The sequence below is a fragment of the Bufo bufo genome, chromosome 7, assembly GCF_905171765.1.
Source record: "Bufo bufo chromosome 7, aBufBuf1.1, whole genome shotgun sequence".
NCBI lineage: Eukaryota > Metazoa > Chordata > Amphibia > Anura > Bufonidae > Bufo > Bufo bufo.
The window spans coordinates 37,379,120-37,406,606 of NC_053395.1; the positions used below are offsets into that span (position 1 = coordinate 37,379,120).

General features: G+C 45.6%; 2 protein-coding genes across 3 annotated transcripts; one reads left to right on the forward strand and one right to left on the reverse strand.

Moving 5' to 3' along the window:
• Positions 1 to 614: 614 nt before the first annotated feature.
• Positions 615 to 14,060, reverse strand: TSR3 (TSR3 ribosome maturation factor). 2 transcript variants are annotated; one of them, XM_040439945.1, is made up of 7 exons: positions 13,902 to 14,060; positions 12,688 to 12,807; positions 9,762 to 9,969; positions 5,523 to 5,716; positions 4,315 to 4,488; positions 2,068 to 2,131; positions 615 to 905 (listed from the first exon to the last, which is right to left on the reverse strand). In XM_040439945.1, the coding sequence occupies exons 2-7, from the start codon at positions 12,800 to 12,802 to the stop codon at positions 728 to 730; spliced, it is 933 nt and encodes a 310-aa protein (XP_040295879.1). In that variant the 5' UTR covers positions 12,803 to 12,807; positions 13,902 to 14,060; the 3' UTR covers positions 615 to 727. The 2 variants fall into 2 exon arrangements, with proteins under 2 accessions (XP_040295879.1, XP_040295880.1); XM_040439946.1 differs by lacking the exon at positions 13,902 to 14,060 and having other exon boundaries at positions 12,707 to 12,807.
• A 133-nt stretch (positions 14,061 to 14,193) lies between these two features.
• GNPTG (N-acetylglucosamine-1-phosphate transferase subunit gamma) lies at positions 14,194 to 24,226 on the forward strand. The gene is made up of 11 exons (XM_040439947.1): positions 14,194 to 14,271; positions 14,763 to 14,817; positions 16,344 to 16,411; positions 18,608 to 18,662; positions 18,843 to 18,926; positions 19,376 to 19,469; positions 20,763 to 20,877; positions 20,949 to 21,031; positions 21,178 to 21,309; positions 22,680 to 22,758; positions 23,862 to 24,226. The coding sequence occupies exons 1-11, from the start codon at positions 14,238 to 14,240 to the stop codon at positions 23,966 to 23,968; spliced, it is 906 nt and encodes a 301-aa protein (XP_040295881.1). The 5' UTR covers positions 14,194 to 14,237; the 3' UTR covers positions 23,969 to 24,226.
• The last annotated feature ends 3,261 nt before the right edge of the window (positions 24,227 to 27,487 follow it).

The window sequence follows — 27,487 nt, forward strand, 5'->3', positions numbered from 1 at the left end:
AGGAAGTAGCAGCCTGTTGGCTCCCCTGCAGCAAAGTCCAGATTCCTTTAGGACTGCCAGGAAAACGCCCAAAGTCAAACCATTCGGTTGACACATCTGTTCCACGCTCACTGCTGGTTATACAAACTGAGCCATGCAGGGAGAAGTCAAAGAAGAGCCACCCAAAAGACTCTTCCCCAGCCCAGCTCTTGTTTTCTTTGAAACGCTGCAGCCCCGTTCCTGCACGGCTCTCCACTTCCTGGTCTTGGACTGCCTACTCGGCTGATCACAGTTTTGTCTTCCTGGAAAAACTGTAAAGAGTTTATTTCCATATCTCCCACACAGATGAATGGAGCAGCATGCGCACATTTGACCTGCCGCTCCGTTCATTTCTGGGAGGCTCCCATTCTCATGATTGGTAGGGGCCCCAGCAGTAAGACCCTCCCACTGATATTATAGTTATCCCCTGTCCTGTGACTGGGGGATAGCTTGCTAAAACCGGAATACCCCTTTAAGAGCTTCTGTAATGGAAAGCTGAAGTCAAAAGAGACAATTCTGAAATTCATCATCATCAAATTGTGAAGTGATAGAGTAAACATATAAAACTTAAGAAAAAATAAAATTCAAACTTGTGATCAAAGCTACTTAAATTTAATTTAATTCTCCAACATTTGCTGTACAAAACACTATACATACATGACGTCTTACAGTCCTCGAAGGGGGAGGTGATGAGCTTGGTTTTCACAACTCAGTCTCGTAGTCTCTTTTTGACTCCTTTCCAAACAACGGGTTTACTACAGGCCGCCTCACCTTCCTCCTCCTCACTCTCTTCTCCAGAGCCATCATCGCTTCCTTTTGCAGCATCACTACTATCCTCTTCCTCCTCATCAGACTCGTCCTCCTCCTCATCTTCCTCATTTGGTAATCTGAAAAATTGCAATAACAATTTCAAGATAAGATTTCACAGATTCGGGAAACAGCGGCATAACATTCCTCTTTAATCGACAGCAACCTTAACCCCTGCTGTACATGTACTCCACAGCGGGTGGGGAGGTCAAGCACTGTGCCATACATGTAAGGTGCAATGATGGCAGGGGCTCAGGAGATGAGCAGCAGGTGTCAGCTGTAACATACAGATGACAACCTGCTGCAACAGCCGAGATCAGACTCAGATCCTGAATGCTTGACCCGTTAGATCAGGGATCAGCAACCTTCGGCACTCCAGCTGCTGTGAAACTACAACTCCCAGCATGCAAACTTACTTGGTTGATCTTGTAACTCCCACAGAAGTGAAAGGAGGATTCTGGGAGTTGTAGTTTCAGAACACCTGGAGTGCTGGAGGTTGCTGATCCCTGCCTTAGATGCTGCGGTCAGTATTGTCAGCACCATCTAAGGTCTTCGTCACAAGGTGCTGATGGGTCGTCATGACAGCTGGGAGACCTGATAAAGGGCTTGTCATATATCTACACCTGTACAGGCGTTCTACTGACATAATACAGAGCAATGTGATATGGAAGTATTGCAGTGAGTTATTTATAATATTGCTGACATTCATTTTTTGTAAAGAAAAAAAAAATGATTTTTTTTTTACTGTGTATATATATATATATATATATATATATATACACATATATATATACACACACACACTATATATATATATATATATATATATATGTATATATGTGTGTGTGTATATATATATATATATATATATATATATATATATATACACACACATATACACACACACATATACTATTACACACACATACATTTAGTAGCGATGGTATTGTACTGAACTGCAGAATAAAAGTAACACCTTATTCACACTGCCGGGTGAACAGCGCAGTTAATGTATAGGCACCCACAATGGCAGCACTTGGTTCCTGTGCAGACATGCATGTACGTTTCCACCGTAACAGACCAAGAACAATCTGCATGCTATTTTTTTTCAAAATATTTCTAAGAACTGAAATCCGGTTGCTATGGGCAACTTCTCCACCCTCGTCTTGTGCATGTGCCCCATAGTTGTAAAGATTTGTCATATTGTGGCTCATGAGATTGTAAAATTGGAACAGAAATTACCTTTTTGAGCAGATGACTCGATTGAGATTCATAAACTCTCTGCCAGAATCAACATCAAAAGGATCTAAAAAAATAATAAGCATGTGTAACAAATAGATTAAAATAAATAAATAAATATAGTCACACAATTATTAAAGTGGCTACAAGGATTTTACACACACACAAAATATTATACATTTACAGTTGCAAGAAAAAGTATGTGAACCCTTTGGAATGATATGGATTTCTGCACAAATTGGTCATAAAATGTGATCTGATCTTCATCTAAGTCACAACAATAGACAATCACAGTCTGCTTAAACTAATAACACACAAAGAATTAAATGTTACCATGTTTTTATTGAACACACCATGTAAACATTCACAGTGCAGGTGGAAAAAATATGTGAACCTCTAGACTAAAGACATCTCCAAGAGCTAATTGGAGTGAGGTGACAGCCAACTGGAGTCCAATCAATGAGATGAGATTGGAGGTGTTGGTTACAGTTGCCCTGCCCTATAAAAAACACACCAGTTCTGGGTTTGCTTTTCACAAGAAGCATTGCCTGATGTGAATGATGCCTCGCACAAAAGAGCTCTCAGAAGACCTACGATTAAGAATTGTTGACTTGCATAAAGCTGGAAATGGTTATAAAAGTATCTCCAAAAGCCTTGCTGTTCATCAGTCCACGGTAAGACAAATTGTCTATAAAGGAGAAAGTTCAGCACTGCTGCTACTCTCCCTAGGAGTGGCCGTCCTGTAAAGATGACTGCAAGAGCACAGCACAGACTGCTCAATGAGGTGAAGAAGAATCCTAGCGTGTCAGCTAAATACTCCCTGTTAGCGAATCTACGATACGTAAAACACTAAACAAGAATAGATTTCATGGGAGGATACCACAGAGGAGGCCACTGCTGTCCAAAAAAACCATTGCTGCACGTTTACAGTTTGCACAAGAGCACCTGGATGTTCCACAGCAGTACTGGCAAAATATTCTGTGGACAGATGAAACCAAAGTTGAGTTGTTTGGAAGAAGCACACAACACTATGTGTGGAGAAAAAGAGGCACAGCACACCAACATCAAAACCTGTGAAGTATGGTGGTGGGGGCATCATGGTTTGGGACTGCTTTGCTGCGTCAGGGCCTGGACGGATTGCTATCATCGAAGGAAAAATGAATTCCCAAGTTTATCAAGACATTTTGCAGGAGAACTTAAGGCCATCTGTCCACCAACTGAAGCTCAACAGAAGATGGGTGTTGCAACAGGACAACGACCCAAAGCATAGAAGTAAATCAACAACAGAATGGCTTAAACAGAAGAAAATACGCCTTCTGGAGTGGCCCAGTCAGAGTCCTGACCTCAACCCGATTGAGATGCTGTGGCATGACCTCAAGAAAGCGATTCACACCAGACATCCCAAGAATATTGCTGAACTGAAACAGTTCTGTAAAGAGGAATGGTCAAGAATTACTCCTGACCGTTGTGCACGTCTGATCTGCAACTACAGGAAACGTTTGGTTGAAGTTATTGCTGCCAAAGGAGGTTCAACCAGTTATTAAATCCAAGGGTTCACATACTTTTTCCACCTGCACTGTGAATGTTTACATGGTGTGTTCAATAAAAACATGGTAACATTTAATTCTTTGTGTGTTATTAGTTTAAGCAGACTGTGATTGTCTATTGTTGTGACTTAGATGAAGATCAGATCACATTTTATGACCAATTTGTGCAGAAATCCATATCATTCCAAAGGGTTCACATACTTTTTGTTGTATATGTATGTGTGTATATATACCCTGCCCTGAGTGCAGGACTGGGTGGGACAGGTTGTATGTTACAAAGTTGCATCCAGATCCAATTTCAGGTTTTTGCATCACACAAATTGTTAAAGGGGTTTTCTGTTCTGAGACTTTTATACTGATGACCTATCTTCTGGACAGATCATCAGTATCTGATCGGTGGTGGTCCGACACCCAGGACCCCCACTGATTAGCTGTATGAGAAGGCATCGGTGCTCGCAGTAGCGCTGTGGCCTTCTCTCCGCTCACCAAGCACAGCGCCGTACCTTGTATAGTGGCAGTGCTTGGTATCGCAGCTCAGCCCTTCACTTCAAAACTTCGGCCAAAACTGTTTGGTGGTTAAATACAAAAGAACACTTCTCCCGTTATGTGGGCAACATTTTAAGTATTTTTCACACAATTTTTGGACACAAAAAGCCATCCTGAGAATTAAAAAAAAGCATATAATAGTCAGAGGGTAACGCACCTATTTCTTCTGCATCTTTGTCGTTGTCTGCAGCCAAAAACTCTGCTTCCACCTTCTTCACTTCTTCCACGTCTTGACACTTGCTGTATTTTTCAAGCAGCTCCTTGTTCAGTTCTAAAAATACTTTCCCCCATTTAAATTTCCTCAGTAAAATTACGGCCAAATCTGGAAATCCTGACAATAGACGAGAAATAAATTAAATGGGTATTCAGGTGACTACATGTTATCCCTTATTCGTCGCTACATCTTATCTGGTGGCTGGGAAGGGAGCTACTGGGCAGGCACTGGCAATGTGCACTCCATGGAACCCACTGGATCATTACAAGAGATAGGGACACCAGGAGAACGATGGTGGTCCTTCCAATCAAGAGGAGGACACTGGGGTGGACACTATCAGATACCTGGATCCTCTGGATAGGTCATCAGTATCTGATCGTGGGGGTGCAACACTCGGCATCCCAACTGATCAGCTGCTTGAGGAAGCCGTGGAGCTCCTGCGGTGCCGCGTCCTCCGTACATTATATAGTGGCCGTGCTTGGTATTGCAGCTCAGCCCCATACACCTGAATGAGACTGAGCTGCACCTAGGCCACGTGACCGATGGACGTGACTGCCTAGGGTAAGCTGTGGTGTTGCTGTGCACACAAGCAGCCTCCTTAAGTAACTGATCGACAGGGGTCCTAGATGTTGGACCTCCACCGATTAGCCAGCGGATAGGCTATCAGTAAAAGAAAAAAAAAAAAGTTAGAATGCCCTTTAAGAAAAACTTAATTTTACAAGAATATGTAGGCGTTAGTAATTATATGAAATATGATCACTAAGATGAGAATGCCCCTTTAAGATAAGGGGATAGAGATGCATATGAGACATAGGCTACATGCACACGACCGTATGTGTTTTGCGGTTCGCAAATTGCGGACGTTCCGTATGGCATCAGTTTTTTTTTGCAAATCCATTGTAATAATGCCTATGCTTGTCCGCAAACTAGAAATAATTAGGACATGCACTATCTTTTTTTTGCGGGGCAACGGAAAGGACATACTGATGCGGACAGCACACGGTGTGCTGTCTGCGTTTTTTGCGGACCCATTGAAATGAATGGGTCTGCATCCTATCCGCAAAAAAAACGGAACGGACACGGAAACAAACAAGGTTCGTGTGCATGTAGCCATATAGTCATGACCGATGAATAGCAGTATTATTACTAACCTACAATGCAAAAAGTTGCAGCAAAGGCCTCCACACAGGACAATTTGCAGGGGCGGCCATAATTGACAGGGTTTGCGGCAACCAAGTACGGCAAGAGTCGAGGATGACTTCCTTTCATTTTTGCAAATGGCGTCTCATCCAGTTTTGCCCAGGAACAATCAATGACTGCGACTCCTCCGTCAGCGACGATCTGCCTGATGATATGAAGAAATAAACCTATGAGCTTACACTCCACCAAGAAGCTGCCAATATCTGACAAACAGCTCGTGTGTTACACTCTGCGCTCACCTTACATTTAACCCTTAGGATACCAGAGGTTTTTTCGCGTTTTCATTTTTCTTCCCTATCTTCCTTAAGCCATAACTTTTTTATACTTCCGTTCACATAGCAGTCTGAGGGCTTATTTTTTCAGGACAAGTTGTACTTTCTAATGTCACCATTTATTATGGCATACAAGATGGTGGTAAGCGGTAAAAAAATTCTAAATGGGGTGGAATTGGGAAAAAAAAAAAAACACAATTCCTCCACCATTTTAAGTTTACAGTTTGTTCCCTCGGCGTTCTGTTGGCGGCAAAACTGACCCATTCTCTTCATTCTCTGGGTCAGTACAATTACAACGATACCCCATATTTATAGGTTTTTGTAGGTCTAAGGGCTCTTTCACACTTGCGTTCTTGTCTTCCGGCATAGAGTTCCGTCGTCGGGGCTCTATGCCGGAAGAATCCTGATCAGGATTATCCTAATGCATTCTGAATGGAGAGAAATCCGTTCAGGATGCATCAGGATGTCTTCAGTTCCGGAACGGAACGTTTTTTGGCCGGAGAAAATACTGCAGCATGCTGCGCTTTTTGCTCCGGCCAAAAATCCTGAACACTTGCCGCAAGGCCGGATCCGGAATTAATGCCCATTGGAAGGCATTAATCCGGATCCGGCCTTAAGCTAAATGTCGTTTCGGCGCATTGCCGCATCCGACGTTTAGCTTTTTCTGAATGGTTACCATGGCTGCAAGGACGCTAAAGTCCTGTTTGCAATGGTAAAGTGTAGTGGGGAGCGGGGGAGCGGTGTACTTACCGTCCGTGCGGCTCCCGGGGCGCTCCAGAGTGACGTCAGGGCGCCCCACGTGCATGGATGACGTGATCACATGGATCATGTCATCCATGCGCATGGGGCGCTCTGACGTCATTCTGGAGCGCCCCGGGAGCCGCACGGACTGTAAGTATACTGCTCCCCCGCTCCCCGCTACTACTATGGCAGCCAGGACTTTAATAGCGTCCTGGGTGCCATAGTAACACTGAACGCATTTTGAAGACGGATCCGTCTTCAAATGCTTTCAGTTCACTTGCGTTTTTCCGGATCCGGCGGGCACCTCCGGCAAATGGAGTGCACGACGGATCCGGACAACGCAAGTGTGAAAGAGCCCTAAAAAGTGTAAAAATATATATATTTTTTTACATCACCATATTCTGACCCCCATAACTTTTTTATAGTTCTATTGCTGAGCACTGAGCTGTGTGTGGCTTATTTTTTGTGGGACGATCTGTAGTTTTTATTGATACCATTTTGGAGTGTGTGTGGTTTTTTGATCACATTTTATTACATTTTTTCGGGTAAGAGAAGCAATATAAAAAAATTGTAAAAATGGCCATTTTGACCCTTTTTTCCGTTACACCATTCGCCGTATTGGAAAAACATTTTTATATTTTAATAGTACGGGCGTTTTCGTGGCTGTGATACCCATGATGTTTATATTTTTTTGCATTTATTTTTTTATTATACGGAAAGGGGGTGATTTTAAGTTTTATATTTTTGAAGTTTTTTTTTTACTTTTTTGTAATGATTTTGAAGCTCGTTTTTGAGCGTATAAAATCCATTTTTAAAATGCATTTATTACTCACTATTGCTCATTTCTTATATTGGCCTGCCACCTGGTGGCCAAAATAAGAAGTGCAGATGCCGTGATCTCACTTGATCACGGCATCTAAAGGCTTTAATTACCACGATTGGCATTATTGCCGGTCGCGGTAGTTAGCCGAAGGTCTCTGCTGTTCGAAACAGGATCGACCTGCAGGTCACGACGTCAGCTGCACATGCGAGCGGACGCCATGTTTGCCTATCGCTCCAGCTGCTGATAGCAAAAGGGTTAATGGGCATCTGTCAGCAGGCTTGTACCTATGAAACTGGCTGACCTGTTACATGTGCGTTTGGCAGCTGAAGTCATCTTTGTGGGTCCCATCAGTGGCGTAGGCATCGCCATAGCAGCCATAGCAATGGCTGTGGGGCCCTACGCCACTGGGGGCCCGGGCCGCCGGCTGAGGATTTTCTTGTAAAAAAAATTCATGTGGCGAGTGGCGGTGTGCTAGGGGGCGGCCGGAGGCAGAGAGGGGGTGGTCCCGCAGTGTAGGAAACGTATGAATCTAAATGTCTGTGTATTAAAGAAGATTGTTACATTGTACAGGGGCCTGTAACACAAGAAGGTGAAAGCACATATCGTGGGGTGTGTATGTGTATTAGACAGAAGGTAGGGATATGTATCTTGTGTAGTTTGGGTATTAGGGGGAGTAAGGGGTATATATATCTAGTGCTGATACACGTGTAGGTGAAGAGCGGCTCTGTATCAGCACTAGATATATACCCCTTACTCCCCCTAATACCCAAACTACACAAGATACATATCCCTACCTTCTGTCTAAAGATCCATTTACACGTCCACAAAATGGGTCCGCATCCATTCCGCGATTTTGTGGAACGGGTGCAGACCCATTCATTTTCAATGGGGCCGGAATGTGCTGTCCGCATTTGCGGATCCGCACTTCCACATCCGTGCTTTCGTTTCCGCCAAAAAATAGAACTTTGCGGACAAGATTAGGCATTTATTATTATTGTGGCGGCGATGTGCGGTCCGCAAATTGCGGAATGCACATTGCCAGTGTCCGTGTTTTGCGGGTCCGCAAAACACTTATGGACGTGTGAATGGACCCTTATACACACCCCACGATATGTGCTTTCACCTTCTTGTGTTACAGGCCCCTGTACAATTTAACAATCTTCTTTATACACAGACATTTAGATTCACACGTTTCCTACACTGGCACAAATGCGTTGCCAGTGACCAACCGCCTGTGCTCAGTTCTACGCGTAACCGCCGCAAGTGCATGAGGAGCTGCGGATGTGGCGGCGAGGTCCGAGAGGTATGTGGGGGTGGGAGATCCGGGAGGGGGTGGCCCATAATTTTTTTTTTTGCTATGGGGCCCGGTCATTTCTAGCTACGCCCCGGGGTCCCATGTTCATATGTGCCCGCATTGCTGGGAAAAATGATGTTTCAATATATGCAAATGAGCCTCTAGGAGCAACGGGGGCGTTACCATTACACCTAGAGGCTCTGCTCTCTCTGCACTTTTGATTGATGGGGGCCGGGCAGTAAAAATGTGATTATGCCTGCCTGGGCCTATCAATAAAGGTAAAGAGGATGCGGCAGTGACAAGAGAGAGCAGAGCCTCTAGGTGTAATGGTAACGCCCCCGTTGCTCCTAGAGGCTCATTTGCATATATTGAAACATCATTTTCAGCAATGCGGGCACATATAAACATGGGACCAACACAGATGCCTTCAGCTGCCGAGTGCACATGGAACAGGTCAGCCAGTGTCATAGGGACAAATCTGCTGATCACACTTCTTACTGTATTTATTAGAGGAGGTTTTCTATAGAATATGTTGCTCATCTGATCATCTGGGGCTCCCAAAAATGCTTACGGGGCCTTAGTTGCATCTCATGAATTTCAGGTTGTTCACTTCTCAGCATTGGTGGGGGATTTTGATGCAGAAGTGAAGCGGCATATAAGCAGTTGCTGCTCTGGAAGCACATCCTTTGCACTTGCTCCTCTGTTTCGAGCTACGACACAGGTGCGAGATTGTCAGGGCCAGGTGAAATGTTGGGCCCCGTCAATCAAGCGGAAGGGGGACGCTTCCTCAATAGGGGGGACGCTTCCTCAATCGGGGAGACAGTCCCTCGCAGGTGAAGAACTCTTGTTGACGAGACAAACCGATTCTCTCGTCTCTACTTAGGAATCAGGCAGATGCATACTGCCACCTAGTGGTTTTATTCTTGTATGCCCAATTTGCTTGGTGCCAGTTTCCGCCTCAGCGGCACATTAAAAAAAAAAAAAAAAAACGGTTTGATTTGATTTTTGCCTCATGTTGAAAAAAATGGATTTGTGCGATTTTGTTTTGCCTACAACTTACTTGTCGGCGGGGGACACGTACAGCGTCCCCATAGGACTTAGGATCAGACCGTTGAACCTCTGGTTAATGCGAAGGTTCTTGACCAGACCTTTCCGGACCAACTTTCGACCCGTACATCTTTTGGGATCGCAGTGCCCCAGATCCCACATTGCCAGGGCACACGGGAACTTCACCTTGGGCTCTCCGTCAGCGTCCCCCTGAATACTGGCTTCAATAGGAAGAAAGAGGAGTGCGGTGTTTATAACAATCCAGGACCCCTGTATTACACCATTACGTCGGCACTACGTAGTCTTACTGCATTAGCACCATGTGAGCCTTTTACATGTTCATTATACAGTACTATGGGGGCACTTTGGCATGGCTTAGTGGTGTCACATGATGCGGTTATTGGGGCTATATTATGGTAGTAGTAAGTGGGCACTGTATAGCTGTATTATTTATGTAACATACCGCACTGTTATTGGGGGTAATGATTATTATACCCCATTCCCCCCCTCCCCAGGTCTTGATCTGGCCCTGCAGGTCCCTCACGTGCCATCTCCGTTCACATGGTGTGGATTACGTGCAGATTTGTAGTGCAGATTCTGTCCCCAAATTCTGAAGCAAAGCATCTATTAAAGGGGTTACACCATGATAGATGTAATAAATGAACATCATACATCATATAGTACATGACAATCTCTTTCTAACAAAGCTAGAACCAGCTGGCAGCTCAGGTGGCGTGTCCTTTCTGCTGCAGCTCTCTCCCTATAACAGCTTGGGGGCATGCCCTTTCTGCTGCAGCTCTCTCCGTATAACAGCTTGGGGGCATGCACTTTTGCTGCAGCTCTCTACCAATCACAGCCCAGAGGTGTGTCCTTTCTGCTGCATCTCTCTACCAATCACAGCCCAGAGGTGTGTCCTTCCTGCTGCAGCTCTCTACCAATCACAGCCCAGAGGTGTGTCCTTCCTGCTGCAGCTCTCTACCAATCACAGCTCAGAAGGTGTGTCCTTTCTGCTGCATCTCTCTCCCTATAATAGTAGGGGTGCACCGAAATGAAAATTCTGGTCCGAAACCGAAACCGAAAATTCAGGATGCCCTTGACCGAAAACCGAAACCGAAACCGAAACTGCCTTTTTGCCCAAATACTTTTAAAATACTTTTTTTTTAATGATTTTATTAATAATTCTTTTTCATGAATGAAATTCATCTGTGGGTGGCGCTGTTATGGAGAGGGGGATCTGTGGGTGGCGCTGTTATGGAGAGGGGGATCTGTGGGTGGCTCTGTTATGGAGAGGGGGATCTGTGGGTGGCGCTGTTATGGAGAGGGGGATCTGTGGGTGGCGCCGTTATGGAGAGGGGGATCTGTGGGTGGCGCCGTTATGGAGAGGGGGATCTGTGGGTGGCGCCGTTATGGAGAGGGGGATCTGTGGGTGGCGCCGTTATGGAGAGGGGGATCTGTGGGTGGCGCCGTTATGGAGAGGGGGATCTGTGGGTGGCGCCGTTATGGAGAGGGGGATCTGTGGGTGGCGCTGTTATGGAGAGGGGGATCTGTGGGTGGCGCTGTTATGGAGAGGGGGATCTGTGGGTGGCGCTGTTATGGAGAGGGGGATCTGTGGGTGGCGCTGTTATGGAGAGGGGGATCTGTGGGTGGCGCTGTTATGGAGAGGGGGATCTGTGGGTGGCGCTGTTATGGAGAGGGGGATCTGTGGGTGGCGCTGTTATGGAGAGGGGGATCTGTGGGTGGCGCTGTTATGGAGAGGGGGATCTGTGCACTGTTATGGGCATAACAGTGCACAGATCCCTTTCCCCATAACAGTGCACAGATCCCTTTCCCCATAACAGTGCACAGATCCCCCCTCCCCATAGCAGTGCACAGATCCCCCCTCCCCATAGCAGTGCACAGATCCCCCCCTCCCCATAGCAGTGCACAGATCCCCCCTCCCCATAGCAGTTCCATAGACCGATCCCCCCTACCCATAACAGCCCCGGCCCTGCTGCTCACAGCATCTTTATTTTACCTTACAATCGTGAGGCTCCAGTAACTAACAACTCTGCAGGCAGAGCGGAGGGCGGCGTAACGTCACTTACTCACGTGACGCACCTGCTCCGCCCACTTTATGAATGAAGGAGGCGGAGCAGGCGCGTCACGTGAGTAAGTGACGTTACGCCGGCCTCCGCTCTGCCTGCAGAGTTGTTAGTTACTGGAGCCTCACGATTGTAAGGTAAAATAAAGATGCAGTGACAAAGTAAACCGCCCGCCCGCAGATGGTGGGTGACAAATCCCACACCCCATATTTTCGGCCGATATGTAACAATATCGGCCGAAGTGGATTAGGTGCATTTTCGGCCGATATTTTCGGCTGCCGAAATTTCGGTGCACCCCTATATAATAGCTCAGGGGGCATTTCCCTTCAGCTGCAGCTCTCTCCCTGTAATCGTCACAGCTTCTAGCAGTGGATAGGGCTGGTGGTACTTGAAGGATGGACCTGAGCATGTGCGACCACCTCAGTGAGGTGGACAGAGAACCAACAGCAGGTCGCGCTATACAGATAGATATACATATTTACTGAATAACTCAGCAGCTGTGCAAAATTTTTAATTACATGCAAGTGCAAAAGCATTTTGATCCAAGAGCTACCTTCAACCCCTTTAACGTCAATGGTGTTTAACCCCTTAGTGGCCACCAATATGCCTTTTTTACGGCGGCCCAGTCTAAGCAATGCACAGGTCTCCCGTGCAATGGAGAGTGGGGCCTCTGCTCCAGCCACTGGACCAGCAGGAGCGCCAATCCAGCCTGTTTAACTCCTTAGATGCCGAGGTTACTATATGCCTCTCTATGACAAACGCCGGGACATAGGGGCTTTAATAAATCCATCCGGTTCTCCCGTTTGTGCCCACATTACAGCGTGCCGCCATCCTCCCACCACTGCACAGGGAAATTACCGTCTAAGGCTTCATGCACCTCGGAGGTGAAGGTCTCCAGGCTTTTGGACGGTCTCTTAAATCGGGATTCCTTGGGTCTGGGTCGACCCTCCTTCGGCGGCTTCTTTCGCCCCATGACAACTGGAATACAAAAATGTACAGGAGTAGATCCAAGCAGAGGCCTTCCTACGGCCCTCCGTCCCCCTACATCAGTGGTTGTCAAACTACAACTCTCAGCATGTCCCAATAGCCCCGAATAGTCAGGATCTGATGAGAGTTCACCCTGTGAAACCAGTTGCCTCTAAAGACGTTTCACGTCACTATTTATTCCCCCCAATAATCTAGAACATGTTAAAGGGCTGCAGTGGTCACACAATGTGGTCGTGACGTCACCGCTGCAGCCGGGTAAATAGGGCCAAAGTGACGGCACAGGATCTGTCAGGTAGGATCCCAAGGGTGATCCTGACAACGCCTTTAAGGGGGTATTCCGGTTGTTACAAACTACCCTCTATCCATACTATTAGATCAGTGGGGGGTCCTATCGTTGAGACCCCCCCACGATCACAAGAACGGTGACCCCGTAGCCCCCCGAAATGAATGGAGTGTCGGTCTGGAACTCCCATAGACATGAATGGAGCAGCAGTTTGCATGCCCAACCTGCCACTGGGGACCCCCAAGGAGTACAGGGTCTCCGTTCTCATGCCTGTGGTAGGACCCCCCATCGATCTAATAGTTATCCGCTATCCTGTGAATAGGGGATGACTGGTAACATCCGGAATACCCCTTTAAGTTAGGCCTAACAAACAGTTCTGCATCTTTCCAATCAAAATCTCTGTTTGCTGTCAACTAAAGGAATCGTTCTTACATCCCGAGGCTGCAAACCCTGCACAACTAGTGCTGCTTTCAGCTGTTGGTTTGCTACAATGTATCCTGTCTGGGAGCAGTATATACTGACACATCTCTCCTGCACTGATACATTGGAGCAACATTTTGGAACAGGGTGTGCTGTCTGAACTGGATACAAATGTAGGAAACGCTCAACTAAAGAATAGGATTAGACCTGTACAGGTTTTTAGCTTTAGGGGAGTTAAGAACGTTTCTATTCACTGACAGCAATCAGAAAACGTTCAAATTATGAGGAACTGAAAAAAAATATATATATATTGGTAAGTTGCCTAACTTGTCCATAAACCTGAGCAGTAATACCCCAATCCTCCATTACTTCCACATCTCACCTCTCCGCAGCTCTTCTCATGTGTTCTCTGCAGCAGCTTTTAGCTTCACGTCCCCGCCTCACCGGGATTTTACTCACAGCGGATTATTTAATAGTATTCACAATTCCCACCAAGCCCTATCTAGCTAGCTATATATATATATTCCCACCAGTCCACTCCACAAATAATATTCTTATATAGAGTATTATAACCTGCGGAGGGAGAGAGACGCCCGGACACAGATTTGCCCGCCCGCTTCACTACAAGTCCCGCTCCTGAACGTCACCCACAAAATCGTTCCCTGAGTGCTTCGCGGCTCCACTTCCGGCTAGTGGAGGAGTCATGTGACCTCGCGTCATGGCGCCCTGCTTGTGGCTGCTCCTATGTTTTGGTAAGACTGGTGACTGTATTCAGAAGTATAGCCCCGTCCTTAAGAGCTCGAACTACAAGTCCCAGCATTCCTGGCGTCGTTATTCTGCGTGGCGCAGCGCCGACAGCCTCGTCAGTGTATCCTGGGACTTGTAGTTCCGGCAGTAATGTCAGGCATCTCTGGGATATGTTGCTATTACTTCAGTATATCTATGGCATTCCCTATGTTCTGGATCCCACGCTGTCAGGGGATTGTGGGACTTGTAGTTCAGACAGGAATGGGACTTTTAGTTGTAACTGCTATCTGGGACTTGGTTATACTGGGGATAGTAGTTGCCCTGTAAGTCCATGGCATGCAATGGAAGCAATGAATGGATACTCCTGTTAAATGACAGCAAGCAGAGATCTTGAAAAGTGGGAAGAATTGATACGGAAAGTGTTTGCTGGAGCGACGGCCCGGCCTGAAGTTCTGTGGTTCTTACACCGATGACGATGTGTTCTTTTGTCTTTTAGTCTATGATGTGACAGCCACAAAGATGAAGATTGTGGAGGAGCCCAATACATTTGGGTAGGTGATTCTATCCATCAGCTGCTGTTGACGGATCCACAGTTATTAACGTGCGACGGCTTGGTACTTCATGGCTGTCCGTTTTTTTTCGCCAGCCACAGAAATGAACGGGTCCGTGTGCGATCTGCAAATAATGCCGATTGTACACGGACCAAAAATACTTTATACTTTCGTGGTCGAGACATTTCTGATAAAACATATTATGGAGTTCCTTGTGGTCGCTTGTACTGTTGGTTTAGGCAAAGTGGTGTGAAAGGTTAGTGACCTTCTTTCTCAGGATTGGTGGGGGTGCCATCGGTCAGACTCCCACTAATCAAGGAGATGGCGTATCCTTGTGATCCGCCATCCCTTACTGCAGTGGGAGAACCCCTGTAAGCATGCCGCGGACATGCTGGCTGTCTGCTCCCGACTCCCCCATATGCGTGCACCCTCAGCTCAGCCGAGAATGTTTATTTCAGTGGGAAGAGAGGAATAAGACGCTGCCAGCCTCATGGAGCAGAGGACGAGGTATTGAAATCCAGTCTCATAGGCCTCATGCACACGACCGTTCTGTTTTTTTGCGGTCCGCAAACCGCGGATCCGCAAAAAACGGAAGCCACCTGTGTGCCTTCTGCAATTTGCGGAACGGAAAGGGCGGCCCATTGTAGAAATGCTTATTCTTGTCCGCAAAACGGACAAGAATAGGACATGCTAAATTTTTTATTGCGGGGCCACGGAACGGAGCAGTGGATGCGGACAGCACACAGAGTGCTGTCCACATCTTTTGCGGCCCCATTGAAGTGAATGGGTCCGCACCCGAGCCTCAAAAAATGCGGACCACAACAACGGTCTTATCCTTCTTTACCCTGATATCTTCTGTTGGGAGGCCCCCATACACACAGACGGCTCATGGAGCTGAAATTCGGGTTCAGTCGGCTTCTACCTAGTGTGCATAGCCAGCTTTAGGCCCCTTTTACACGAGCGAGTTCCACGCATTGGACTCGCAGCGAGAGTATGCTGCAGCTCCCGTCCTGACCTCCCAGCGCTGATGGGGTTCATAGCATTATATTGATTTATGATGCTATGTAACCCTCGGAGGTCTGGAATGTATTGTATAACACTGACGTAATGCTGTCAGTGTTATCCAATACATTCCAGACCTCCAAGGGTTACATAGCATCATAAATCAGTATAATGCTATGTGACTAGTGTTGAGCGAACTTGTGTTTTAAGTTCGGCGTCTAAAGTTCAGGTTCGGGTTATGGATTCTAAATTCCGTTATGATCCGTGGTAGCGAAATCCATAACGGGATACTTCAATAACCCGAACTTTAGATGCCGAACTTAAAACACAAGTTCGCTCAACACTACATGTGACCCAGTCAGTGCTGGGAGGTCAGGACAGGTGCTCTCGCTGACACACGCTGCGAGTCCAATGTGTAGAGCTCGTGTGAAAGGGGCCGTACTGTCGCCTCGCTGGCGTCTCCTATTTACCTCTAGCTGTGAATGAACAGGTGGCAGTGACCTCATATTTCATTTCTTCTTAAGGTTGAATAATCCGTTCTTATCACAAACCAACAAGCTTCAGCCAAGGACAGATCCCGCGCCGGTCTCAGGTAACACTGGTTTGATGCCGAATTTACATAACCGAAAGTTTTCTCGTTTCAGAACCTGCTTTATGATTAGAGGTAGGTATGAATGAAGTGAGCTTTGGATCCTTGATCCGTAGTCGCTTCTCCGTACAGCATTAAAATGTACGGCCTCCGACGAGGTGAAGTGAGTTATTAAAACTTGGATCCGAACTCGGATTCGGTTCCCACTGGTACCTCGCCTCGTCTGAGGCCGTACATTTTAATGTTTTACGGAGATGGATCTCCGTACATCGTTAAAACAAAGTTTTGAGTGAAGCGACTTCAGTTCTAGGATCCGAAGCTCGCTTCGCTGATCCCTAATTAGAGGGGTTATACAGGGTCAGAACAAAATGGCTGCTTTCTTGCAGAAACATCGCCACACCTGTCTACGGTGCATTGAATAGGTCTGAGCTGCAATACCACATGCAACCTGTGGACAGGTGTAGCACTGGTTTTTGAAAAAAATAAATCCTTTAAAGGGGTTCTCTTGGCTTTTTAGGAAATCAGTCCTTTCTTCTGTCCTGTGGAATAAAGAAAGTTAAGTTAGTACTTATTACTCGGTGATGTCCCCTTCACCACAGCACTCACACAGGCTGCGGGCTCTTCCGCTCAGACCCCGACCGGATGTGCACCCTTTATTTGTTTTTTCATGTTCATCTTCATTTACTATTATGCAGCTGAACGGGAAGAAAAGGGCACACATTCCATCGGGACATGAGTGGAAGAGCCTGCAGCTTGTATAAGTGCAGAGGAGAGGTAAGTACTATAAGTGTCTTTCTTCCACAAGACGGAAGAATGGACGGATTTCCCTAAGGCTGGGTTCACACTTGAACGCATTTTATATGTGCGTTTAACGCGCGTTTTTGTCGCGCGTTTTTATGCGCGTTTTTTGAAATAGTAAACGCGCGTTTGACGCGCGTTTGTGTGATTGACTGCAGTGTCCTATGGCCACAAACGCGCGTCAAAACGCCCCAAAGAAGCTCAAGAACTTGTTTGAGCGTAGGGCGTTTTTCAGCGCGTTCAAACGCGCTGTAAAACGCTCAAGTGAGAACCAGGGCCATAGGGAAGCATTGGTTTTCATGTGTTGAGCGTTTTACAGCGCGTTTGAACGCGCTGTAAAACGCTCAAGTGTGAACCCAGGCCTAAAAGCTTGGAGAACACCTTTAACTTTTATTCTTATTGCATTGTACTCATTTTGAGCTAAAAATCTTTTTTTTTTTTTTTCAATTGGTTCTTATTAAAAATTCGGAGTCTCTTTCTCTGTACATCCTTGAGATTCTCCAGTCTCTGTGTGTTTTTACTGTGTTCCATCAGGCAGCTCAGCTGACGGCTCCTTATCTCTGACCTTATAAACACTCATTATAGCTCAATTCTTATCGTACTAATAATAATGTGGCTTAAATAAGTGTTTTTGAACTATTAGTAATTTAGAGATGAGTGTTAGGGCTCATGCACACAAACGTATTTTCTTTCTACCTCTGTTCCGTTTTTTTTTTTTGTGACCCGTATGCGGAACCATTCACTTCAATGGGTCCGCAAAAACAATGGAAGGTACTCCATGTGCATTCCGTTTCCATTCCGCAAAAAAGTAGTGCATGTCCTATTATTGTCCGAAAAATCACGGTCCGAGGCCCCATTCAAGTCAATGGGTCCGCAAAAAATACGGAACGCATCCGTATTTTGCGGATCTATACTGTAGAAATGCTATGCCCAGCCCATATTGCTCATATGTTTGGTGATTATTTGAATACGTTACGGTTTCCGTTTCCGATCCGAAGAAAAAAACTGATCAAATACGGAAACCATATGGATATGTTTTGTGCAATAACGGAACGGAAGTGGACTTAAATCAAAGAGAAAAAAAACTCACGTACAGAACAACGGATCTGTGAAAAACGTACCGCAAAACAACAACGGTCGTGTGTAAGAGGCCTTATTAGATGACCGTCACAAAGTGAAAGTAGGATTCTCACACCTTCGCAGAAGTTAACCCTTTATGACAAAGCTGCTGAGTATTTTCAATAAGAACCAATTGAAAATATGATTTTAAGCCTGAAATGAGTAAAAATGCAATCATAACAAAAAAAAAAATTGCCCCTAAAGATTGAGGTGGTTGTCTTGGATGATGGGGGATTAGCTGTTGATCCATTGGATTCATGGTTATTTGCATTGTGTTTGCAGGACCGCCTCATCTTTTCAGGTTGGCAGGAAAGTGTTTCAGTTTTGTGGAATCCACGTAAGTAAATAGTCATTTTTGCCACCAGCAGAACATCATGGCAGGATGGGGGGCTCGGATTCTGTGTAAGGGGGTTGTAAATAGGGAAATCCAAGTATTGACTAGTCAGACTTTGATTAGGGGCAGTATCGGGGTATATGTAATCTCCATGTAGCATCCTTTTTGTCCTCTCCACAATAGATACAAATACGAGTTCTGCCCTTTTCACAACGTTACTCAGCACGAGCAGACCTTCCGCTGGAACGCTTACAGTGGGATTTTAGGGTAAGTGTTAACATTTATTAAGGGCGCATTCAGGCCGTGTATTTTCGGGCCATGTCTCATCAGAAACTGGAGTCGATCCAGAAGGAAAAAGATTTAAAAAAAAAACAACTTTCTTTTTTAAAGATTCGCCTCCTGATGGGCCAAACATAGGACTGTACGACTGCTCTATGTACCTTCATTTACAGAGATGAGCGAACTTCTGTTTTAAGTTCGGCGTCTAAAGTTCGGCTTCCGGTTAGCGGAGGATTCCGAATTCCGTTGTGGTCCGTGGTAGCGGAATCAATAATGACCATTATTGATTCCGCTACCACGGACCACAACGGAATTCGGAATCCATATCGGGATTCTCCGCTAACCGGAAGCCGAACTTTAGACGCCGAACTTAAAACAGAAGTTCGCTCAACACTATTCATTTATTGACTCTTGAGGCTACTTCTGTTCTGTTTTAGAATTTGGCAAGAATGGGAAATCGAGAACTATACCTTCACAGGCATGTGGATGAGATCAGGAGATTCCTGTGGAAACAAGAACCGACAGACAAAGGTTTCCCTCGATCCATTCATTGCATCTCACCCTTATATACTGCACTATAGATAACAAACACCATCTGAGCACGCCGTGGCAAGCAAGAAATCGAAAAGTGCAGTCAGCTGGGATTGTAATAATGTTTAGATTGGTCATGGTTCTTATAGGTTTTGTTAGTTTTTAAAGGGTCATCAGTGAGTCCTGGTATTAATAGTTTAGTAGTCATAACCTACACAGCCATCATATGTAAGTACCATACCGTTCGGACTAGAAGACCCTCGCAGATTAAGAGGAAGATTAATTTCAGACTACTGCTATTTCAAGTATCACTTAAGGTAGTGGAAGTATGAACGATTAGCTTCCCTGGTGGTCTGTGGTAGTTGAGGGATGAATGGTCAGCTTCCCTGGTGGTGTAGGGTAGTGGAGACATGAATGCAAGCTTCCCTGGTGGTGTAGGGTAGTGGAGACATGAATGCAAGCTCTCTTAATGGCCTATGGTAGTGAAAGTATGATATGTATTCATGGAGACATGAATGCCAGCTTCCATGGTGCTCTCTGGTAGTGGAAGGATGAATGCCAGCTTCATTGGGGGTCTATGGTAGTGGAGAGATGAATGTAAGTTCCCCTGGTAGTCTAAGGTAGTGGAGGCAATACCGCACGCTTCCCTTATGACAGTACTGTAGGGGTAAACATCAGCATCCCCGGAGGTCTAGGGCAGGAGAGAGGTGAATGTCAGCATCTTTGACGATGTAGTGGAGAGATGAATGCCACCTTCCCCGGTGGTCTAGTGCAGTGGAGAGGTTATACCCGTTGTCCAGTACTACTTAGACTATATTGGAGGTCACAGGAAAAGCTGAACACATCTACCGTTAGACCTATCAGGACTCTTTCACACGAGCGGATGCCGTGCGTGGAATCCACTGCGTGAGAGAGTGCCAAGCCCCGTTCCGGACAGCAGAGACACGGAGCAGTAACATGATTGCTAATGCTCTGTGCCTCTCTGTGACCTTATTACTACAAAATCCCAGTGACAACTTTATCTCACTGGGATTTTGTAGTAAAAAGGTCACAGAGAGGGACAGAGCATTATCAGTCATGTTACTGCTCCGTGTCTCTGCTGTCCGCAACGGGGCTTGGCTCTCTTTCACACAGTAGATTACCCGCACGGCATCCGCTCGTGTCAAAGAGCTCGAAGGTGGTTTTAAGAAAAGACAAGATCCTGGGCTTTGTGTCAATGATGCGAGTAGTGTGAATGTTCTGTGGATCTTCTATCTATACATATCACCTAATTTTGATATATTTTGGCTACAGGTTCATTTTGTCTGTGGACGGAAGAACAAGTTGGCTGCGGTATCAGAGCCGAACACCTGCGTCTACTCTATGACGTTTGAAACCCCACTGGTCTGCCACCCGCATTCTCTGCTAGGTATGGCCCTATAGAGGAGATATGTGCAGCTCCTCAGAGTCCATCATTAACGGTCGCTCTTGTGGTTGCAGTCTATCCTACTCTCGGGGAAGCAATGAGAAAACAGTGGGACGAAGCAGAACAGTCCTTATATGATGAACTCCTCACTGAACAGGTACAATGTCTACACATACCACCCCCCCAGCATGACCAGGTCAATCCCATGTCGTACAGTGCAGTTACTGTGTGAATAGCACGTTATGGCGTTCTATGTTATCCTTTGATGCGGCTTATTCACCTATTCTCCCTTTTACTTCACAGGGCTACAAGAAACGTCTTCAAGACATATTTCGAGAAGCCGGATACTTGAAAAAGACCTTGCAGCATGAAAGCGATGGAAAGCTAGACCAGAACCAGCCTAAGAGCTTTGACTCACTGGAGCAGTGCAGCAAGGTGTGTACATACATACATTTCGGTTCAGATAGCCAGATGGCTAATGGATTCCCGTTTGCGGTCTATTTTAAAATATAACGTTTATTTACTATTCTTTAAAAATATATACGGGAAGACAAAAAAAGAGAAGAAAAGGAAATGTCTTAAAATTAAAGTGCACTTGTGCTTGGCAGCAATCAATATTTTGTTTGTTGGTAATTTACTGCTTGTGTTTGCAGTCACTCATTCTTCGTGTAACTACCTCTCTATCCTAAGGAATAATTCCTGATCTACTTTCCTCCTCCGGGTTTGTGGAAATATACCCAGATGACAGCTCCCTGTCAATCCTGCACCGGAGAGACACTAATATATATAGCTATGTTCCTTTGTTCAACTTCAATGGATAGAGGGTTGCTGTTTGTATCGGCTACAGCCGGTGTCTGCAGCTCACCGGGAGCCGAACACCAAGCACACACACTCGCTTAAAACCTAACTAGCAGCTCCCCCGACATGTTTCACCACGGATGTGGTGTCTTCAGGGGCAATGGAGCTACTATCAACAAGATCGCCAGGTGATTTAGCATTTATATATTCAGTGGGTGGGTCTTTCCCTCCCCACTCTCCAATGAGTTGGCGGCGATCCTGTGATAGTCATATAGTTAAGGCAATAGGATCCATCTCTACGTCTGGTCTGGCACCGAACTGAGCATACCTGACAATAATACTGGTCAGTTCGGTGCCAGACCAGATGTAGAGATGGATCCTATTGGCTTAACTATATGACTATCACAGGAGCTGCAGACACCGGCTGTAGCCGATACAAACAGCAACCCTCTATCCATTGAAGTTGAACAAAGGAACATAGCTATATATATTAGTGTCTCTCCGGTGCAGGATTGACAGGGAGCTGTCATCTGGGTATATTTCCACAAACCCGGAGGAGGAAAGTAGATCAGGAATTATTCCTTAGGATAGAGAGGTAGTTACACGAAGAATGAGTGACTGCAAACACAAGCAGTAAATTACCAACAAACAAAATATTGATTGCTGCCAAGCACAAGTGCACTTTAATTTTAAGACATTTCCTTTTCTTCTCTTTTTTTTTGTCTTCCCGTATATATTTTTAAAGAATAGTAAATAAACGTTATATTTTAAAATAGACCGCAAACGGGAATCCATTAGCCATCTGGCTATCTGAACCGAAATAATTTAAATCCCGGGTCCAAGGGTCCCTGAAGGTACATACATACATACCGTAGGAACTCATGCAGCGTGTAATGGGGAACACTGATAAGTTACCAGCAGACAGAATCGCTCGATCAACCCAGACATACGGCCGTGTGGTGGCGCTGTTATATTCGGTGGGATGTATTATATAGTTTATCTTTCAGGCCCACGCCGACTCGTCTGAGGAGATAAAGCGACTACGAGGCATTTTGGAAAGGCACAGCATTTCTTATCTCAAAAACGGTGAGAAAAAGTTAAAAGAAAACTAGTACACCTTGATTCATGTAAAAGATGTCAGTGGGTTATCTTTCACACGGCCTCACAAATCATCAGCGTTGTATAAACGAGGGGATGTGCTGCCGACAATATGCAAAGTCAATGGGGGATAAACAATCGTAATTACAGTTTGCATCGGACATGTAAAAGCAAGTGCCGATGGACTGGTATATCATTGACTGGCACTTGTTCGGGCTCTAATTGCCCTGTATAAAAGGACCCTTATATCTCACTGGCCACGGCGGTATATCTTTAATAAAGCCAGAGGTTGTGTGTTTCCCCCTCCATGCCTGCTAAGTGGGTGACCTTTCTGTGCAAATCAGGCGTCTTCACTTCTTCCAACCTTCCCCTCCCACAGCATGCATTCTAAGGGCTCATGCCCACGACCGTGAATGGGTCCGCAATCCAGAAGGTCGATGCGGAACGGAGGCACGGAACCACTACGGAGTGCTTCCGTGGGGTTTCTGTCCGTGCCCCTGTACTGCAGGAAAAAAAAAAAGTAGTGCATGCAATATTTTGCGGTGCGGACCCTATTCAAGTGAATGAGTCCACGATCTGCATGCTGCAGCCCCACGGTCGGTGCCAGTGCGTTGCGGACCGCAACTTGCAGCACCGGCCGGCACACAGTCGTTGGCATGAGCCCTAATAGACATAGGCCTCATTCACACTTGTGTATTTTGTTCAGTATTTGTAGAAGTCAAAACCAGGAGTGGAGCATACAAGGGAAAGTATCCTGGAAAGACATGGTTTCCGTGTTTCAGATCCTCTCTTGGTTTTGGCTTCTAAATACTGATGCATAATACTGCAGTGGGAATGAAGCCATAGAGAGAAGCTGCAGCTGCATCCCCCTCCTCCTACTGTACAGATGGATGGGTTTTGAGGGAACTGAGTAGGTATCTGAATATCTACAGAGCCTGCAAACAGGTAATGGGCAGCCCTTGGCTCGAAGAAGGTGAGAAAGATGTTACTTTTTTCCCCCTGCCGGATACATCAGAATATGTGTAGAATAACAAAACAAATGGCAACTGTTTTTGACGGCTTGGCTGAAATATATATCTGTCCCCCTCCAGGATCGTCTAATATAGAATCGCAGCCGCGGAGTTTAGTCACACCTACTCCAAGGGGTGAGGAGAAATATCATCTACGTGGAGATACTGGAGATCGAAATGAACATTAGCAGCAAACCTGCAGCGCTGCTGGAGGACTAAGTAATTGTAGACTGATGATGTCATCAGAAGACATTAAGATCATTGGCCAAAGAGCATAACTTTATTGTCAAATGACTTCTAAACCTTTAAAGGTCCCTGTCAGATGAGCGAGGCACCCGGCCTGATGTTCCAGCACTGCCGGGGTCACATAGCATTATATTGATTTATGATGCTATGTAACCCTTACTGTTCTGGAATGTATTAGATGACACTGACATAATGCTGTCAGTGTTATCCTATACATTCCAGAACTTTAAAGGTTACATAGCATCATAAAATCAATATAATGCCATGTGACCCCAGCAGTGCTGGAAGTTCAGGCTGGTGCCTCGCTGCAGGTCCGCAGCGAGACACTCGCTCGTCTGAAAGGGGCCTAAAGGGGTTGAGCTTGCTTACCTGCTTCCTAGCGCTGGCTCCCCACTCCTTCTCCCCGAGGCCTACGATGCTCGGCTGTGCTCCCTCGCTGTAAACATATCAATGGCCTCGGCTGTGACCATATCCCCTTGTGTCATGTGACCATTTGTCATGACGTAAGAGTACGCTGGTCACTGCCGTGGCCAGTGATGGTCTGCAGTGAGGTTACAGGGAGCATCGCAACCCTAGAGGAGCCAGTGTCAGGAAGCACGTGTGAAATCAAAGTTGCACATTTTTGCATAGAAGGTCAAATTTGCTACCTTTTTTTCCTGTCCGAGTTTTGGCTGTAGGGATTGATAAATTACCCCCAAAGTATGTTAAAATTGCAGAAATTTACATTATAAGCATTTATTGCATACCTTAACAGTTGAGGGTCTGGTGACCAGTGTGTGCAGAGTGCATCAGCCGGAGACTCTCCATGCAGTTCAGTGGATAGATTTATGGGATTTTTATAGAAAGACTTCAAAGAAGAAAGCAGTGTGCAAAGATGGCCGCCTCTTCATTGAACTGTATCTGAAACTGGGGGCCAGTGGACTCCTCCAGTTTCATCATAAGCGAGGTTCTCAGAAGCAAGACCTGCAGATATGCCATAAATGTTCAGGATGGGAATAGATCCGTCCCGTTTCCATTATGCAGGGGAATCCTCTCCTGCATAGCAGAAATGGGATGGATCCGTTATGCAGCCCATAGACTTCTATTAAGACTGAATGAATAACGGAATGCCTCTAAAGGCATTCAGTTATGGTCCGTGGTAACGGAATCCATAACGCAATTCACCTTTTACCAGTAACCAAAGTGTGAACGAATTTCATAACTGGAAATTCGCTCATCTCTAGTTACTTATGTATATACCATAACAGTGCACATTGAAGACACTATTGATTAGGAAAGGTTCATGCATGGAGTTTATCTGTTCTCCCCGTGTCTGTGGGTTTTCCCCCGGGTACTCCAGTTTCCTCCCACACGGGACAGCGAGTGATGACAATGTCTGTAAATCTCTGTGGATTATGATGATGCTATAGGTGTAAATAAAACAAAATTTGTTACCAGGTCCCTTTTTCTTTTTTCACGCCAAAAGTAGTGTAACGGTGTCGCAAGTCTTACCACTGGGCTTTTGTTTGGCAAAACTTGTGACTTTGCCCCGCTCACATCACTTTTCCAAAGTGGCAAGAGGGCATGGCGTGGACGGGCTCATTAATCATTTTTCACGCCCGTTCTTGGTGTGAAACATGGCTTAAAGGAAACCTGTCATCACTTTTTAAGTCCATTTATCCACTCACTTTTCTGAAAATACTTTTTAATACATTAATAACGATATTAAAATCAATTCTGAACGAACTACCAGCTCAGAGAAAAACCTAAAATAATTGTTCCTGCCATATATGTAAATTTACCTTAGATGAGTCCGGTCTCCTCCATGCTTCAGAGATGAGTCCAGCGTTCTCTGACTCTTGGAGTGCAGCCCCGCCCATTGTGAATGCGCCCAGCACCGCCCACTGTGAAGGAGCCCAGCACCGCCCACTGTGAAGGAGCCCAGCATCCTCCCAATCTCCTCCTTGCTCCCAAACATCACAAAGCTAGAGCGCCGTAATCTCGCGATGTGCAAGCTAGCGCATGCACAGTTCATTCCCTGAGGCTGATGCCAGCACAGGGAAGGAACACTATGCCGACACTGCGCATGTGCTAGCTCGCTCATCGCAAGATTACGGCGCTGTAGATTTGTGACGTCGGGGAGCAGGGAGGAGATTCGGAGGATGCGGGGCGGTGCTGGGCTCCGGAAACGTTAGTAACAGCTCCTTGGGCTTCTTACACAGCTGATAGTCCTACTGAATAGACTGTTAGCTGCTTTTTTCTTGCCATAATACAAATTCTAACAGTCTATTCAGTAGGACTATCAGCTGTGTATCCACCTGACTTCTCCTCAACGCAACTGATGGTCCCAACCCCATTTATAAGGCAAGAAATCCCACTTATTAAACCTGACAGGGCACACCTGTGAAGTGAAAACCATTTCAGGGGACTATCTCTTGAAGCTCATCAAGAGAATGCCAAGAGTGTGCAAAGCAGTAATCAAAGCAAAAGGTGGCTACTTTGAAGAACCTAGAATATGACATATTTTCAGTTGTTTCACACTTGTTTGTTATGAATATAATTCCACAAGTGTTAATTCATAGTTTTGATGCCTCCAGTGTGAATCTACAATTTTCATAATCATGAAAATAAAGAAAACTCTTTAAATGAGGTGTGTCCAAACTTTTGGTCTGTACTGTATGTAAAATCGTTTTTTTGACACAATAAAAGCACACACAGCTATGGGGACTGGATATTGCGGATGTGCTAGCAGCCCATGTCCTCAGATCTATACCCAAAATCCAGGTCACAAGGATCTACACCATCAAGACAGTTAAGCCTGCCTGACACGGCATCGAACTTATGTAGAAGCCTGCTCCTCTGCACAACTTTGGCGCTTCCACCAGCAGCGCAGAGGGACTTGATCCCGGCGTGGGAAACGCTGGCCTTAATAAGTATCCTGAAAACCGACCAGGAGTGGGTCAATAGAGTACAAAAAACACTTGTGGTACCAAAGTATTCCAAAAGTAACACAATTTAATTATTGCACGTGCACTTTATTAATATATACCAGCAGTCCACCATCGGTCCTCTTGGTTTTTAATATGTTCATGTACTGTGACCTGTATTAAATGTATTTTTGTGATTTGTGTCAATCATGTCTTGTGTGATTTTCTAATAAAATTGTGTTACTTTTGGAATACTTTGGTACCACAAGTGTTTTTTGTACTCTATTGACCCACTCCTTCTGGTCGGTTTTCATGCTATAATCAGGGGTGGGCCCTGAACTCTTTGGGCTATATATAGGTTCCTTAATAAGTATCCTCCTTAAAGGGGTTCTACAGGAATTATGAAAATACTTAAATATTACTTTAATATAAATATATTCCCAAATAGCTTTCATTAGTTATAATGGCTTGTTTTGTCTGGGGAGCAATAGTCAGGGAAATACAATAGCCGCTGTCCTATTAGTGCTTGTTACTTCACAACACTGAGCTAAAGAG